Source organism: Panthera uncia, assembly GCF_023721935.1.
Source record: "Panthera uncia isolate 11264 chromosome A3 unlocalized genomic scaffold, Puncia_PCG_1.0 HiC_scaffold_11, whole genome shotgun sequence".
Taxonomy (NCBI): domain Eukaryota; kingdom Metazoa; phylum Chordata; class Mammalia; order Carnivora; family Felidae; genus Panthera; species Panthera uncia.
Genome location: NW_026057578.1, coordinates 1645969 through 1661349, shown reverse-complemented (window position 1 = coordinate 1661349; position 15381 = coordinate 1645969). Strand labels below are relative to the sequence as shown.

General features: G+C 63.2%; 1 protein-coding gene and 1 long non-coding RNA gene across 2 annotated transcripts in view; one reads left to right on the top strand and one right to left on the bottom strand.

Annotated features, from left to right (window-relative positions):
• Window positions 1-15381, bottom strand: part of LAMA5 (laminin subunit alpha 5) — a 49988-nt gene that overhangs the window by 19931 nt on the left and 14676 nt on the right. Inside the window, exons 4-28 of the mRNA XM_049650499.1 lie at window positions 15007-15125; window positions 14748-14918; window positions 14560-14657; window positions 10174-10289; window positions 9849-9967; window positions 9606-9696; window positions 9291-9425; window positions 9074-9136; window positions 5047-5187; window positions 4826-4963; window positions 4595-4729; window positions 4375-4509; window positions 4163-4300; window positions 3634-3686; window positions 3295-3400; window positions 3126-3178; window positions 2932-3037; window positions 2510-2609; window positions 2251-2407; window positions 1977-2115; window positions 1544-1686; window positions 1360-1466; window positions 1105-1258; window positions 411-571; window positions 201-309 (exon numbers count right to left, since the gene is read on the bottom strand). Of these exons, the coding sequence (XP_049506456.1) occupies window positions 201-309; window positions 411-571; window positions 1105-1258; window positions 1360-1466; window positions 1544-1686; window positions 1977-2115; window positions 2251-2407; window positions 2510-2609; window positions 2932-3037; window positions 3126-3178; window positions 3295-3400; window positions 3634-3686; window positions 4163-4300; window positions 4375-4509; window positions 4595-4729; window positions 4826-4963; window positions 5047-5187; window positions 9074-9136; window positions 9291-9425; window positions 9606-9696; window positions 9849-9967; window positions 10174-10289; window positions 14560-14657; window positions 14748-14918; window positions 15007-15125 (2987 nt within the window). The remainder of the gene's footprint in view (window positions 1-200; window positions 310-410; window positions 572-1104; window positions 1259-1359; window positions 1467-1543; window positions 1687-1976; window positions 2116-2250; window positions 2408-2509; window positions 2610-2931; window positions 3038-3125; window positions 3179-3294; window positions 3401-3633; window positions 3687-4162; window positions 4301-4374; window positions 4510-4594; window positions 4730-4825; window positions 4964-5046; window positions 5188-9073; window positions 9137-9290; window positions 9426-9605; window positions 9697-9848; window positions 9968-10173; window positions 10290-14559; window positions 14658-14747; window positions 14919-15006; window positions 15126-15381) is intronic.
• LOC125936434 (uncharacterized) lies at window positions 12674-13209 on the top strand. The gene is made up of 4 exons (XR_007462015.1): window positions 12674-12744; window positions 12787-12858; window positions 12949-12996; window positions 13180-13209. It is a non-coding gene; the product is annotated as an uncharacterized LOC125936434 (long non-coding RNA).

Genomic DNA, 15381 nt, shown 5'->3' with positions numbered 1-15381 from the left:
TTAACATAGTCACTTTCTCCTCCTCTCCAATCCCCCACGCACCCCCTCCCCACGAGCCGTGCGCGCACTGACGGTGGGGCGGCTGCTGGGCCCCTGGGCTCCCCACACTCTTCTACTTCTATGCCGTCTGAAATCTTCCGAAAGGCCGGAAGCCACAGGGGGGCCCTGGGGCCCATGCAGGTCAGGGGTCAGGGCCTCACCAGGAAGAAGCGTGCCTGCTTGGCCGTGAGCCGGACGCTGGCCTCCGTGTCCAGGTGGAAGACCGCCAGGTGGTGCTGCGTGTCCAGGGCGGCGCCCCGGCACAGGGTGCTGGGGACGGGGGCGGGGTGGTCAGCGGGTGGGGCAGCCCCGGGGCCCAAGCCCTCCCACGCGTCCCCCCCAGACCCGAATCCTCTCCCACTCCCACAGACCTGTAGAGGCAGGGGTGCAAAGTGAGTGCCCCCTGCTGAGGGGCCCGCCGCGGGACGTGCACGCCTACGCCCACCTCCTGGTGGGCGTCCTCATTGGCATACTCCACCACCAGGACGTAGCGGCCCGGCTGTGGCACAGCCACCTGAAGCTGAACGTCCACCTGGGAGTGGGGGGGACAGAGGGATCAGAGGCCCCACCGGCAGAACGAGACCCCGTGCACTCCCTGGGCACCCCTGGGCACAGCCCTTACCACCTCCCCCCGACAGCCTCCCCACCCCCCAGGTCTGAGTCTGCACCTGCTGTCCTTGCCCGGGGCACTCCTCCCAGGACACCCCCATGGCCACTTGGCCTCCAACCTCTGCTCACTCCAAGCCTCCCCTGCCTTCCCAAGGCCTCTTGGCCTCAGTGCTGCTGAGTGCTTGCTGCCCGGAGGCCCAGCCCGGGTCTTCAGAGAGAACAAATGACTCTCTGCCTCCTCGTGATAAGCTGGGGGGGAGGGGGGGTCAGCGACACCCCATTTACAAATGAGGCTCCAAGGCTGTCCTGACTCCCGACGTCAAACCTGTGGCCTTGCCTGCACCTGTGTGCCGTCACCGCGGCACGGGCCCTCCCTCCCCCAACCTCCAGCCAAGGGCACACCTTCCCCAGATCTTGACCCTGCCTGCCCCTCTGTGGGGTCCCAGGGACACGCACGTCACTGCCCAGGCAGGCGGCCAGGGGCGGGTGCGAAGGGCTGAGCTGCTCCGTGGGGCACGGCCAGGGCAAGCTGTTGTCACGGCGACACAGGGCCTCGGTTCCTGCAGCTGAGGGGAAGCCACCCAGGGGCAGGTGCGTGTAGAGGAGGCAGCTGGGTTGGGGGGAGGGCGGGGGACACAGAATGCCGTCAGCAGGGACACGCAGTGGGCACAGTGAGGGTCAGGCCTCCACCCCCACCAGGCCGGCCCTCACTTCTCCCTGGAGCGCTGCTCAGCAGGCCGGAACGTGCAGGCCTCGGTCACCCGCAGCTGCAGGAGGGCCGCCTCGTAGTAGGTGCTGGGTAGAAGGACCACATAGTCCTGGCGGGCGGGGGGAGAGGTATGTACTAGGGCCCCGTCCGCGGGCCCTGATCCACCCCGCTCAGCCCCCGCCTCACCAGGAGCACCCCCTCAGCCTCCACGAGCAGGGCCCAGGCGCCGGGGTTCAGCACAAAGGGCTCCCCAAAGCCCCTCTGGGGCACGGTGACAAAGGCAGGCTCCGTGCTGGGTGGGAAGGTGACAGGCTGGCTCTGCTCCGTACCTGGGGACGTGGACCGTGAGACTCCTAGTCTCAGCCCACGGGCCACCACGGGCTGCAGCTCCCCCAGGGCACAGGCCGGCCCCCCACCCACACATGGGCCCCCAGTGGGGCTGGGGCAGAAGTGGGAGGGTAGGGGGTGGGGCAGGAGCAGCTGGGGCGGGGCTGGGCGGGACTAGGGCGGGGGGGGGGGGGGGGCAGCGGAGTGGGCAGAAGGGCTGGGGTGGGGCGGGCAGCGGGGCTGGGGCGGGGCGGGCAGCGGGACAGGCGGCGAGAGGCCCCCAGGCACTCACAGTTGGTGCAGGTGGCAAACTTGCCCTCCTCCTGCACAGAGACTCGCCCGCTCACAGTGCTGGGCCCGCGGTTGACGAACCGGAAGACGAGCCGGAAAAGGTCAGGGGAGGTCACGTTCAGCCTCACCACGATCCTGGGCTGGGGGGAGCGGGGGCACGGAGAGTCGGGGTCGCCCCTCCCTGGCCATTCCCAGCCTGGTCCCCCGCCCGCCCCGTCTGCCGGCCACAGTGGGGACTCGACGCTGAGACCTGGGCCGGGCAGCTCCCCACCCACCTGGATGGGCGACATTTGCGCGTAGCCCCTCCAGCCGAAGCTCTCGAACTCGAGGGGGTTGAAGCCGAAGCGCGCGGTGCGGCCCTCGGGCGTGGCCGCCTCCTCCAGCTCCAGGCGTAGGTCGTGTAGGTCAGGGAGGTAGTGGTCTCGCGCCGGCCTGGCCACGACAGGGGCGGTCAAGGGCAGTCCCCCGGGGCCCCTACCGGACGAGCTGCCTCTCCGGCCCCCTGCCCTCCAGCCCCCCGGGTGGGGCACCCACTCGGCACAGGTGAGGCCCTGGGTGTTGGGGCGGCACCGGCAGGCGCCCGTCCGCGGGTCACAGCCCTGTCCCAGCGCACCGCCAACGTCACACCGGCAGCCTGCGACAGGAGAGAGCCAGGTCAGTGCCGCCCACCCCCAGCCGGCCTTGGCGCTTTTCCCACACCGGGCCCGGGCCCCTGGGGCTCGGTCTACTATCTGCAGAGAGCAACGGGGCCACAAAGCCCACTCCCACGACCCGCAGGGGCCGCCTGGGGCTCCGGACAGTGATGAGACCCTGGGGCCGACTAGTGACGTCTGCCAGGGGCACGGGAGAGAGAGGGCGGCCCCCGTGCCCAGCACAGGCCCGGCCAGGCTTTCGGAGGCTGCCCGACGAGTGCCCGCACGACGGCCAGGCCCTCCCCGCGGGACGCAGTCACTCACTGCGGCAGCCAAAGTAGTCAGCTCGGTCCAGCCCGAAGAAGCCGTCCCGGCACGCTGCGCAGGCCTGGCCACACACGTGAGGCTTGCAGGAGCACTGGCCGTCGCCCTGTGGCCGGGCGAAAAGGTGAGACCGAGCAGGGAGGGTCGGGACGCGCCTGCCCCATGTCCCCGGGCACCTCGGCCCCCAGACTCACCGGCCGGCATTCGGCGACTCCACCCAGCGTGCCCCGGGGATCACAGCTGCAGCCTAGGGGAGAGGCAGAGCGGGCCTGGACCCTGCGGGGCTAGCACTCGCCTCCCTACACCGCTCCCGTGCCCCAGAGCCTCCCCAGCACTCCGACACCCACCCACCCCCAGACTCACGGGTGCAGCCCTCGGGGTTGCTGGGACTCAGCCCCCAGAACCCGGGTTTACAGCGATCGCAGCTCGGCCCCTCCACATGAGCCCGGCACGTACAAGGGGCCTGTGCCTGGGAGAAGATGAGACTGAGGGTCAGAATGGGTCCCTGCCCTTCTACCCGAAACCCTTAGCCCTGGAGCCCCGACCCTGCCCCATCTCGGGCATGTCCCCGGGATGCAGACTGAGGACCAGCCAAGGGAACAAACGGGCCCTGAGGTTGCCAAGGCGACAGGGCAGCAGGGGAAGCGATGGTCTCCCTGGAGGTGACAGGCTGAACTCCACTGAGGGCTGACCTGGGCTCACCTCAGGACGGGTGTGATCGGCCGGGGCCAGGCCGGCAGGGTGGCAGGACCCAGCTGTGGGGAGACACGGCTCTGGTCACTTCTCAGTCACTGACTCAGGGCCGAGGGCTTCCCCGGGCCCGGCCAGGACCCACGGCTCCGTGGGAGCCAGCACACGTGCCTCCCACTCATGTGAACAGGCGGGCAAACACGTGCAGGGTGCCTCTGTGCTCTGGTTCCCTCGGCTACAAAGGCACGTGCCCTCCCCCGCCACAGGGAACATGTGCAAACGTGTGGACACACGCTGTAGGCGCACAGAGCACGTGAACACGGCGAGGGAACACGCGCTCCCGAGAACAATCACGTGAAAACGTGTGCGTGCACTTACAAGGCCCACAGACGCACATACGTGGCACGCGGGCCCCCACGTGAGCACAGTGCGTGAACGGCCACACGAACGCACGCGTGAGCACACACAGCGCGTGGACGGGCGTGGGCACACAGGAACGAAGGGGCAGCTACACGGACCATGCATCCCGCGCCGGCCTCACCTTCACAGGAGGGGAAGTTGTAGGCGCCGGGCACGCAGGTGTCACATCGCAGCCCCGTCACGTGGGGCCGGCAGCTGCACTGCCCGCTCCGGGGGTCACAGGCCGCGTGCAGGGAGCCCTCGGCGGAGCAGCGGCAGGCTGGGTGAGAAAGGCAGGGTGTGGGCGGGCAGGAGGGACATGGCCGCCCACCCTCCCCCCGCGAGGACACTCACGGGCACAGTGGGGGAAGCCGTGGAAGCCGGGGCTGCATTCCTGGCAGGTAGCGCCCGTGTAGCCGGGGCGACAGAGGCACACGCCCCCTGCCCCGCAGAGCTGGTCCAGGGCACCCCGGGGGTCGCAGGTGCAGGCTGCAGGTGACACGGGGTTAGGCCCGGGGCGCCTGTGGGTGGCCCTCCCGCTCCACCCGGGGCCCCGCCCTGGCCCTCCGCTCACCGTGGCAGTCGGGGTAGCCATGGTGGCCCGGGCTGCAGCGGTCACAGTGAGGGCCGTCGAACCCTGGCCGGCACGGGCAGCGGCCGGCCTCATCACAGCCCTCGGGCAGGGTCCCCACGGGGCTGCAGCCACACACTATAGAGGGAAGGAGCGCATGGGGGCCCCCTGAGCCGGGCAGGCCACACCCTGGGCCCCACACACCCCCGTGCCCGCTGGGCTGGCCTCGCTCACGCTGGCAGAGAGGAAAGTGGAAGTATCCCGGGGCGCAGCGGTCACACGCGGCCCCCTCGAAGCCCTCCCGGCACGCGCACTGGCCTGAGTCAGGGTCGCAGTCCCCTTCCACCGCTCCGGGGCTGGAGCACCGGCAGGCTGCAGGGAGGGGTGGCCGCACTCAGTCAGAGAGGGCGCAGGCTCCGGGGGCCGCACGAGGACAGACACGGGGCCACACTCACGCTGGCAGCTCGGGCCGTAGAACCCCGGGGCACAGAGCTCACAGTGGACGCCCTGGAAGGCGGGTTTGCACACGCAGCGTCCCACCCGCGGGTCCTTCCGGCAGGCGTTGCCCTGGGTCCCGGCGGCGCTGCAGTCACAGTCTGGGGGGTGAGAGGGGAGTCTCAGGCGCCTCGCAGACCCCAGCCCTCCCCGCCGGAAAACCTCTTCTCTCCGCAAACTCTCCTTACGCCTCATGCGCTCACACAAGAACGAAAGGACAAAAATCCCAAGAAGGCAAAGCCCACGTTTCTGGAAAACTGCAAGCAAGGAGATCAGGACGGCTGTAGTCCGGGTAATTAGTCGTCGCTAACACAGCTAAGTCAACCGCAGGCATTCGCCCCACCAGAGAAAACGTACAAACAAAATCGTAGAGAACATTGTAGTCTTTATAAATAACTCCGTGGGTTGGAGAGAAGGAAGAAAAGTGAGCCAAACGTCTCAACTTTGCCTGAGAAGAGGTCGTAAATGCTATTTAATTTTTGTCGCTTGTAGAAGATAATGGTTTGATATTTGTCAGAAATGGAAGGGTGACCCCGGGCTAGATGAGGAGACAAAAACGGAACTTGTGACCCCCCGAGAAGGAAACACAAACCATGCAAAACCAAAACACGTTCTGTTGCCCAATCTGGCCAGACGCGGGAAGGAAAGACCCCGCGGGAGGAAAGAGGACACAGCCAAGAACAGGAGCCCCGACTGAGGCCACGTCCCTGCCGGCCACGTCTCCTTTCACAAGATAAAACTCAGAGGCCTCCGTTTGGGTCCTGAAGAGAAACCAAGTGCCACTGGCACCGCGCAGTCGTCACAACGGCCGCCCTAGACGCGTCCCCGTGAATCAAAACCACCCCTGGTCGAGACCCAATGCTTCACACGTTGCTGTAACTAAGACAGAATGAAAATAATAAATTCAAGAAGTGATTCAAACAGTAACAACACAAAAGAAAGTAAAAAGACCAAGATACCGTGTGATCTCACTTATATGCGGAATCTAGAACAGAAACCAAAAACCAAGCTCACGGGTACGGAGAACACGTTGGCGGCTGCCGGGCCAGGGGTGGGAGAAAGGTGTGAAGGCGTCCAAAGGTATAAGCTTCCAGGTGTAAAAATGGGAAAGCTGTGGGGCTGTGATGTGCCGTTCACTGTGCTGGATGGCATATTGGAAATTTGCTAAAAGATCTGAAAAGGTCTCATCATGAGGAAAAAGTAATTCTGTAATTGCGTAGCGACAAGACGCTAAGCACGCTTACCGTGGTCATCGTCTCGCAATATGTGCAAATATCAAACGAAGACGGTGTCCACCTGAAACTCCCCGGATGTTGAACGTTAACTACGCTTCGATTTTTTTTTTAAAAAGAAGTAGAAGGAATTAAAGATTTTAATTCAAGGTTTTCAATACTAGGAAACAAAATCTCTCCCCCAAACTACAAACAGAGAAACTCCAGCAGGTCTCATAGGTGGAATCTTAAGCTGTGTTTTGGAAACGCCAATATATTAAGCAAACTTCCAGGAGAGGAAGAAAGGAAAAGAAAGGAAATGCAAACAGACAATGAGAGAAACGAAAGGGAAGGTAGAAATCATGACAGACCGCTGTGTGTGGCTCTGTACCACTACGTTTTAAAATCCAGGGGCACCTGGGTGGCTCAGTCGGTTAAGCATGCAACTCTCGATTTCGGCTCAGGTCTATCCTGACAGTGCTGATCGTGTTTGGGATTCTCTTTCCCTCTGTCTCTCTCTGCCCCTCCCCTGCTCAGTCTGTCTCTCTCAAAAAAAGTAAACTTAAAACCTCTTTAATAAAAAACAAAACAAAACCAAAAGACACAGGCAATTTGCTAAGAAACATCAATGACCAGAATGGACTTAGGCTGAGGCAGGAAATCAACAGATACAAAACCACGGGAGGAACGAGAACCACAGTCGAAGACTTCCAGTAAACAACAGGTGTCAGGGCCCGTGGCCTCAGAAGTCCCATCAAACTTTTAAGAAATGGGTAATTCCCGTGATTTTTAAACCGCCCAAGCGAGGGTCATTTCCCAAGTATTCTACAAAATGAATTACAAAATGAAAACCAGATGGCACACACACCAAAGAAAAACACCAAGAAAACCCTCAACCAGTCTCCCCGACAGATACAGACACAAAGGTCTGCGTTAGGAAAGACACAATAGGGGCGCCTGGGTGACTCAGTCGGTGAAGCGTCCGACTTCGGCTCAGCTCATGATCTCACACTCTGTGAGTTCGAGCCCCGCGTCGGGCTCTGTGCCGACAGCTCGGAGCCTGGAGCCGGCTTCGGATTCTGTGTCTCCCTCTCTCTCTGCCCTTCCCCCGTCTCACGCTCTCTCTCTCTCAATAATAAATAAACGTTAAAAAAAAATTTAGGACAGACACAACGGAATTCCTTGGACAAGGAGCAGACTGCCCTGGACACCCCACCAGCATGGCCGTCGTGGAGTGCCAACCCTGGGCCACAGGGACCGGAGGGCTTTGGGGAGTTATGCTGGGGCTCAGCAAACTGCAGTCCAAGGGCTTGGCTCCCCTGCCTGCTTTGCAAATAAAGCTTTATTGGAACACAGCCAGGCCCATTCACGTTCACACAGTCCACACCGCTTTCCAGCTATGGCACACGACAGCGGGGCTCACGAGCCGCGACAGGACATCTGGCCCTCAAAATCAAAGGCAGGCCCTGTCTGGCCTTTTCCGGAAGAAGTCTGTTGACCGCTGTTTACGCCACTGACGAAGAACAGACATTTAAATGTAAAGAAGAGACACAAGAATAAGTGAGTTTAGGGCGCACCACCTCCCTACGACTGAGTCAGACGCAAGTGTCGACAGAACCACCGGAGGGTTAAAACGGCAGCACAGGAGAGAAGAGTCCCCAAGACACAAGGCAGAGGACCCTGCCGGTGGAGGCACCGGCATGTGAGCCACGCGTCGTTTGCTGAGCGCGCAGAGAGCTCAGCCCCGCCAGCAACGTGGATGCCGTTACGGAAGAAAAACACCTGCCCATCAGACTGGGACACACCATCTGCTGAAAGGCGCGCCTGATTCCAGAAAGACAAGGGGGAGGCGGTCTCTGACAGGTGAGCGTCCTGCCCGCTGGGCTGACGGTCGCAAGCAGCTTGCGTCGCTGCGGTGGTGCCCTGAGCATCCGCTGATGCCGCTAACGTGACTACACTGGACTCTATTTCGTTTCAGAGAGCGGTTTGGCAACCTGCCGCCAAAAATGTCCCTGAACATGCATGTCTAGTGACTCAGAACCTTCTAGGAAATTGTTCTGCAGAAATGATTGAGAATTGATGGAAAGTTTTAGCTACAGGGATGTTTATCGTAGCATTTTTTTTTAATTGGAAAGAACCTAAATTTCTAACAATTGGGAGTGAAGTAAACGCTACATCTGTTGGGATGACACGGAACACGAAGGGACACGTCTGCAGGGCCACAGCGGCCACAGCGGGTGGAAACACAGTTACAAAGCTCATGTACACGTGGCTGTCTGCAGAAGTGTGCACGCACACAGGGAGGTCCTGGCTGTAGGAAGAGGGCTTATTTGTAAATGGCGCAATCTCGGATATCTTTTTTTTTCGGCTTTATACTTACCCATCCTTCCGGAGGGTTTTTTTGTTTTTTTTTTTAGCACGAACATGCATTATTTGCATAAAAATACAAGAACCAAAGGGCACCTGGGTGGCTCGGTCAGTTAAGTGTCTGATCTCTGATTCCATCCCAGGTCACGATCTCACAGTTCGTGGGTTCAAGTCCCAGGTCAGGCTCTGAGCAATGACCACGTGGAGCCTGCTTGGATCCTCTCCCCCTCTCTCTGCCCCTCCTCTGCTCCACTCTGTCTCTCAAAATAAACTTAAAAAATACACAAGAGCCAAAAGTAAGGTGAGCACAGTGAACCCTCCCCCTCCCGTGGGGTCCTTCACGGGGCTCCCCCCGCCCCACTGCTCTAGCGGAGCCCAGGGCAGGACGGGGACCTCGGGCGACACTTACTCACGATCTGTCCGGCTGGCAGCACCTGTTCCCCGGTGTGGTTGGGGGAGGAGGACGACGCCGCTGAGGGAGGAGACGCTGCGCGTCAGCCAGGTCGGCTCAGCACCACTGGACACGCGGGCAGGACCGGAGGCTCCACCCTGGGTCCCCCCACCTCCCAGGGCTCTGGGGACCGAGTCCTGCTCCCCCCCCCCCCCCCCCAGGCAGACGCCCTCACGGTAGCAGCGCGGGAAGCTGGCGAAGCCCTCGGCACACGCGTCGCAGCGCTCCCCGGTGAAGTTGGGCCGGCAGTAGCAGCGGCCGGTCAGATCTTCGCACGTCCCGTCTGTGAAGTCCGACTCGCAGTTGCAGCCTGGACGGGCCGAGGCGTCGTGAGACGGCAGGCCCGGGGCCACTGGGCCGGCCCCGGGGAAGCCGGGCGAGACCCCGGCCGGGCCTCCCACGGCGGGGCGGGGACCCCAGCGGAGCAGGGAGCCGGAGACCCCGGACGCCCCCGCCCCCGGAAGGCCCCACCCGGGCCAACCCCACTCACGGCGGCAAGCGTGGGGAGAGTCAAGGGGCTGGTCCGGGGCACGGAAGAAGCCGGGCAGGCAGCGTTCACAGTTGATGCCGGTCGTGTGATGCTGGGGTGGCGGATACGGGGCCCCTGAGCCCGGGCGTGCTCCCCCACCTCCACCCCCGCCCCCCGCCCTGGGTGCGCAGACTGCGTGGGGCCCTGCCCACGCCCCCCAAGAGCCCCGCCCGCGCCCTAGTTCCCATCACGCCCCCATCCCACCTGGCAGTCGACGCACACGCCCCCGCCCTGGTACGCGCCGTCCAGGTTCTGGCTGGCGTTGCGCCGGTCCACCTCCGGGTCGTAGAAGCAATCGTGGGCATGGCCGTGGCAGTTGCAGGCTGGAGAGAAGGGGCGTGGCTGTTCACAGGCCCTCCCCGACCCCCTCTCGCGGGAACCCCCAGGGCATACCTCACAGACCACGGGTGACCCCGGGTGTGGCCCGGCTGGGGTGGGGGGCGGAGCCCGCCACGTGGCCAGAGCACGCTGACGGAAATGGCGTGTGAGCACGTGTGTGTGCGCACGCGGGCACGCGCAGGGCACTCACACTGGCACTCGTTGGCGCTTTCGGTGGTTGCCGGCTTCCACGGCTGCTGGTTGAAGCCTGGGCAGCAGCGGTCACAGGAGCCCCCACATGTGTTGTGCTGACAGGCACACTGAAGCCTGTGGGGGACACGTGAGACAGGAGGGAGGGGCCCCACCGTGGACCCACAGGGACACGAGGAGAAAGATGGCAGGGGCTGTGCACAGCCCCCACGGAGGATGGGAGGAGGGCCCAGGACGCGTGTGAGGGGGGCTGGGACAGGGCACTCGGTGGCAGCGTAGGTGGCCCCTGCCTGCAGGTCAGCCTGGAGCCCCAGGTCCTTCTTGATGGAGCTAAGCCCTCCTCCCTGTGGCCGGGCCCTAAGGCCGAGCCCACAGCCTCCCTGGGCCAGCTCCAAGGCCCAGGTCTCACTCAGCAGTATGAGCTCAGCCAGATACCCCCAGGCATCCAGGGTGCCGCCCCAGGGGCAAGTGGCCAGGAACTGCTTCCTCTTCCAGCGGGGGTGGACACCAGACGGCTGGAAGCCCGCCTGCTGTGCTGGAGAGCAGCTCCTGTTGGCTCAGTGGTCAGGGGGACAGCTGGCCGCAGCTGAGGACTGAGTTTGCAGAACACCCATGCCCAAGCCCCACCCGACACACACCTCCGTCACTCAACCGAGGCGGGGGCAGGAACCACAGCTCGGGGCTGCTGACTCTGGTCCCGGGCCAGCACCGCAGCTGCAGGCACTGTGCGTGTCCTGAGCAGGACCTCAGAAGCTGGTCCACGGAGACCCAGGCCTCAGATCACACGGATCCAGCCCCTCCCCCCAAAGTGTCTGCAGGGCCTTGGGAATCAACACTGCTCGCCCTCAGGGCCAGGGGACATCTGGGAAGCCTCCGTGGAAGAGGAAGCAGGAGTGGCTGCCACAGAGAGGTGGCCCCAGGAAGCCGGTCTGTCTCCACCCCAGCTCTGAGGGTCCGTAACGTAGAGTCCGCACCTGTTGTTTGGTTCTTCCACGGTCCACACGGTCAGGGCACCAAAAATTAATCTAAAAAGTGGTACTGGGCTAGTGATACCCCGGGGTGTTTGGCAAAGGCCCTCACAAAACTACTCTGGAGTGATCGTTCCCAGTCTGGGGCCCAGCAGCAACACAACACGCAGCCCACACAGCAGATCAGCAGGACATGACCCCAGCAACTTGGGGGCAAATGGGAAGAAACCAAAAACACGAACGTTTCAAGTTACAACCAAAGGAACCTAAAACAAAACCTGCAACGCTATGAAAAACAGGCAGGTGTAGCCAAAGAACCAATGAGAACTTCTATAAACAAAAAATTCAATCACCAAAATTCCAGATAACGGACAGGCTACTCTCAGCTGGAGGTTCAGTGACCTAAACTAACCACCTAAAGGCAGCTCAGAAAACCGATAGGGAAGCACATGTGAAGCCGGAGACAGAAGGAAACCGTAAGAAGTTCCTGTCTATGGAACAGAATTCTGGAAAAAGAAAAGAGGTGTAAGGGGCAAGGTCAGAGCCGATGGCCAGGAATGGTCCCGAACCAACAAAAACACTCTCTCAGATTCAGAAAGCATGAGTTTGAGCAAGAGAAGACAGAACCACTCCTTGATGCCACAGAGATATTCTGCAGAGAAGGTCACAGAACCATCCAGAAGGGGCAGACAAACCAGAGGGGCAACGATGCATGTGACAGTGACTCTCCCACCCATTGAGGACACCAAGCGACAGCGAAATGCTTTCTCTGAAGTGTGAGAGACACAGCCGTCAACCAGAATTCTAGTCGGCCAAGCTACCCGCCCACCCAAGAGTGGGGACAAAACAGCCACAGACAACAGCCGTCATCAGAGACCACACATTCCCACTGGACGGAAGCACCATGCACGAGGTCAGAGCTCTTGGGCGCTGTGTCATCAGGGCCACAGAGCAGCTGGTTATGCTTCGATCTGGTCACGTATGCCCGACGCTAAGCAAGGGTCTCACCACTACAGTAAACAGCACGGCCACCGGCCAAATGTCTGCGTCCCCCAGAACTCACGCATGGAACCTAGCGGCCAAGGTGACAGTACTGGGAGGTGGGGCCTTCGGGGGGTGATTAGGTCTTGAGGGTGGAGCCCCCGTTAGTGGGATCAGTGTCCTTATGAAAGGACCTTAAGAGCTCCATCACCCCCTGTCACGTGAAGATACACCAAGAACCAGGAAGTGGGCCGCCGTGGCCTCCAGAACAGTGAGAAGTGTGTTTCTGTTGTTGATAAGCCACGTGTCTATGGTATCTCATCACAGCGGCCCAGACAACTGACACAACGACACAGCAACAGAAAGAAAACGTGTAACTTCCAAATCAAAGGAAAGCAGGAGAGTGAGTGAGGGGTTCTGAACAGAGCCAGGCGGGTAGTGGTGGTGGTGACGGAGATGGGGGAGAGGGTGCAGGGGGCTTGGAGATGGTGGTGATGGTGGTGGTGGTGGTGCAGGTGGAGAAGGAGGAGGTGCGGGTGCTCCAGGTGGAGGAGGAGGAGGAGGAGGAGGAGGAGGAGGTGAGGGTGCTCCAGGTGGAGGAGGAGGAGGTGCGGGTGCTCCAGGTGGAGGAGGAGGAGGAGGAGGAGGAGGTGGGGGTGCTCCAGGTGGAGGAGGAGGAGGTGCGGGTGCTCCAGGTGGAGGAGGAGGAGGAGGAGGAGGAGGTGAGGGTGCTCCAGGTGGAGGAGGAGGAGGAGGAGGAGGAGGAGGTGAGGGTGCTGCAGGTGGAGGAGGAGGAGGAGGAGGAGGAGGAGGTGAGGGTGCTCCAGGTGGAGGAGGAGGAGGTGCGGGTGCTCCAGGTGGAGGAGGAGGAAGAGGTGAGGGTTCTCAAGGTGGAGGAGGAAGAGGAGGTGAGGGTGTTTGAGGTGAAGGAGGAGGAGGTGTAGGTGCTCCAGGTAGAGGAGGAGGAGGAGGTGTGGGTGCTCCAGGTGGAGGAGAAGGGGGAGGTGCAGGTACTCCAGGTGGAAGAGGAAGAGGAGGTGTGGGTGCTCCAGGTGAAGGAGGAGGTGAGGGTGCTCCAGGTGGAGGAGGTGGGGATGGTGCAGGCCGAGGCGGGGGAGGAGGCAGAGACCCACGGGAGATGGTGGGTCGGGGGCTGTAAGGGGCAGAGCCTCCCCCCCGCCCCGGAGGAGGGCAGAGGTGTGGGAGATGGGAACAGGGAGAGCAGAGCAGGCTGGAGCTCTGGGACGTGGCATGGGGGGGGTCGGCGTCTGTCGTTCTGGGGCAGCCGCCCCGTGGGCACCACCCCTCGTGCCCCACAGGGTGAGCTGAGCCCCGTCCACACCCGTGTGCAGGTGAGTCAGAGCAGATACCGACGCCTTCCCGGCAGGCAAGGGCAGGCCCGCGTCTCCTCCGAGGCCGGTCTGGCGCCCAGCAGGCGCCTCTGCCAGCTGGCACGTGTTCCCACTTGGCACCCGATCTCCCAGAGCAACTAGCGGGGCCCGAGCTCAGCAGCCGACGCTGCCGGCGAGGGCCCGAGTCGGGGCCACAGGGCCGCAGGACGGGCCGGATGGGTCCGGAGGGCCACCGGGAGGCGGGCAGCCAGCCTGCGTCCTCCGGCCAGGTGAAGGTACCCTTCCCTCCTCAGACCCATCGGCCGTGTCTGAGGAGGCCTGGGGCTCGCCGCTCATGAGGCCACGAACGGGGTGACCTCCCCTGCTTCCGGGCTTCATCTGCACCCCCCCGTAAGTGGGGGTGTGGACAACGGCCTGCAGAGAGCACAGCGCAGGCCCCCACCCCAAATGCATGAGGTGGGGGCTGCGGGATTTCAAGGCCAGGGAAGCGGCAGGGGCGGCCTGCTAGCTCCCCGTAGCGGGCAGGGGTCTCCACGGGCCCCCCATCCAGACTCGGCTACATCTCTTGGCACCTCTGTCCGCCCCGGACCCGCCTGGCCCTGCAGCATCAGCCCCGCAGGGACCCCACACTGGGTACAGGTTCGCACGTTCCCGGTCTCCCCAGAACAGATGCTCCCGGGCCCGTGCCTGCGGTGGGGGACGAGGTCAAGCACGGGGACAGCAGAGCAGGTATTATTTGTGTCCCGAGGGAAGGGAGAGGACTAGAGAACAAGGACGTGCAGTCTCAGGCATGTCCCCACGCCCGCCCGACTCCCCTGCTGGGGCGGGAGAAGCAGCCAGCCCGGAGGGCCGAACAAGAACCCCCTCGCTGCCGGCCTCTGGGCAGACGGGTGCGAGCCAGGCCCAGGGCCCCCTGGGGAGCCGCACGCACGCTGCCCCCCCGCTTCGCCGCGCGTGTGAGCAAACCGAGGCCGTGGGACGGCAGCCAGGGCGCGTCATCCGGGGACGTGGTGGGCGGCGGCACCGGGTCTCCAAGCCCCGGAGCGGGGAAGGGGATGAGGACTGGCGGCAAGAGGCGGGCCTCACCTGAAGGGGTCCGTGGGGTCTTGGGAGTCACAGACGTCCGCGTGGCCATGGCAGACGCAGCGGCCACCGATGCTGATGTCCTTGATGCTATAATAATACTGCACCCGTGGGCGGTGAGCACCATGGCCCACCCACACCAGCCCCGGCCCGGCCAGACCGCCCCTGGGGCCCACCGGTCGGCGTCTCACCCGGCGGGTGACGGTGGGGTCCCGCAGCGCCTTGCCCATGAGGTGGCCCAGCAGCGTGTTTGTGCGCAGGAAGCGCAGACGGATGTTGGTAGCTTTGGTGAAGTCACGCAGCAGGGGTGAGTAGGAGAAGTTCATGGCCCCCGGGCGCCCGTTCACCAGGGATACCACAATCTGCACACAGGGCAAAGGGTCAGGCCAGGGTGTGGGCCGCCACCACCGGACCAGCAGGGACCGGCCACCGTGCTGCCCCAGAGCCCACCTCGCCGTTCTCCAGGGGCACGATCCGAGAGTACTCGGTGGAGCAAATGACGTGGTCGTCCCGCGTGATGCGCTCCAGCGTCTGTGGCCCGAACCGCTCAAAGCAGTCCCTCTTGGAGGCTGTGGGAACCGGGCGGGAAGGTGAGGGCACGGGGCCCCAGCGGCACCCCCCGACACTGCTGTGCCTCGACGGGCCACCCCGCCCGGCCCCACAGGCAGTTGTTGCAGGGGCGAGGCACCTGCTGAGAAGGGAGCTTCCCCAGGAGGGCGTGGCCCTCGCCACGCCGGCCTCTCTCTGCAGAGAACAAGTGCCCCCCCCCCCCCCCCCCCCCCCCCCCGCAATGGCCCTCCTCATCCCGTGCTTGGGGGACCATTC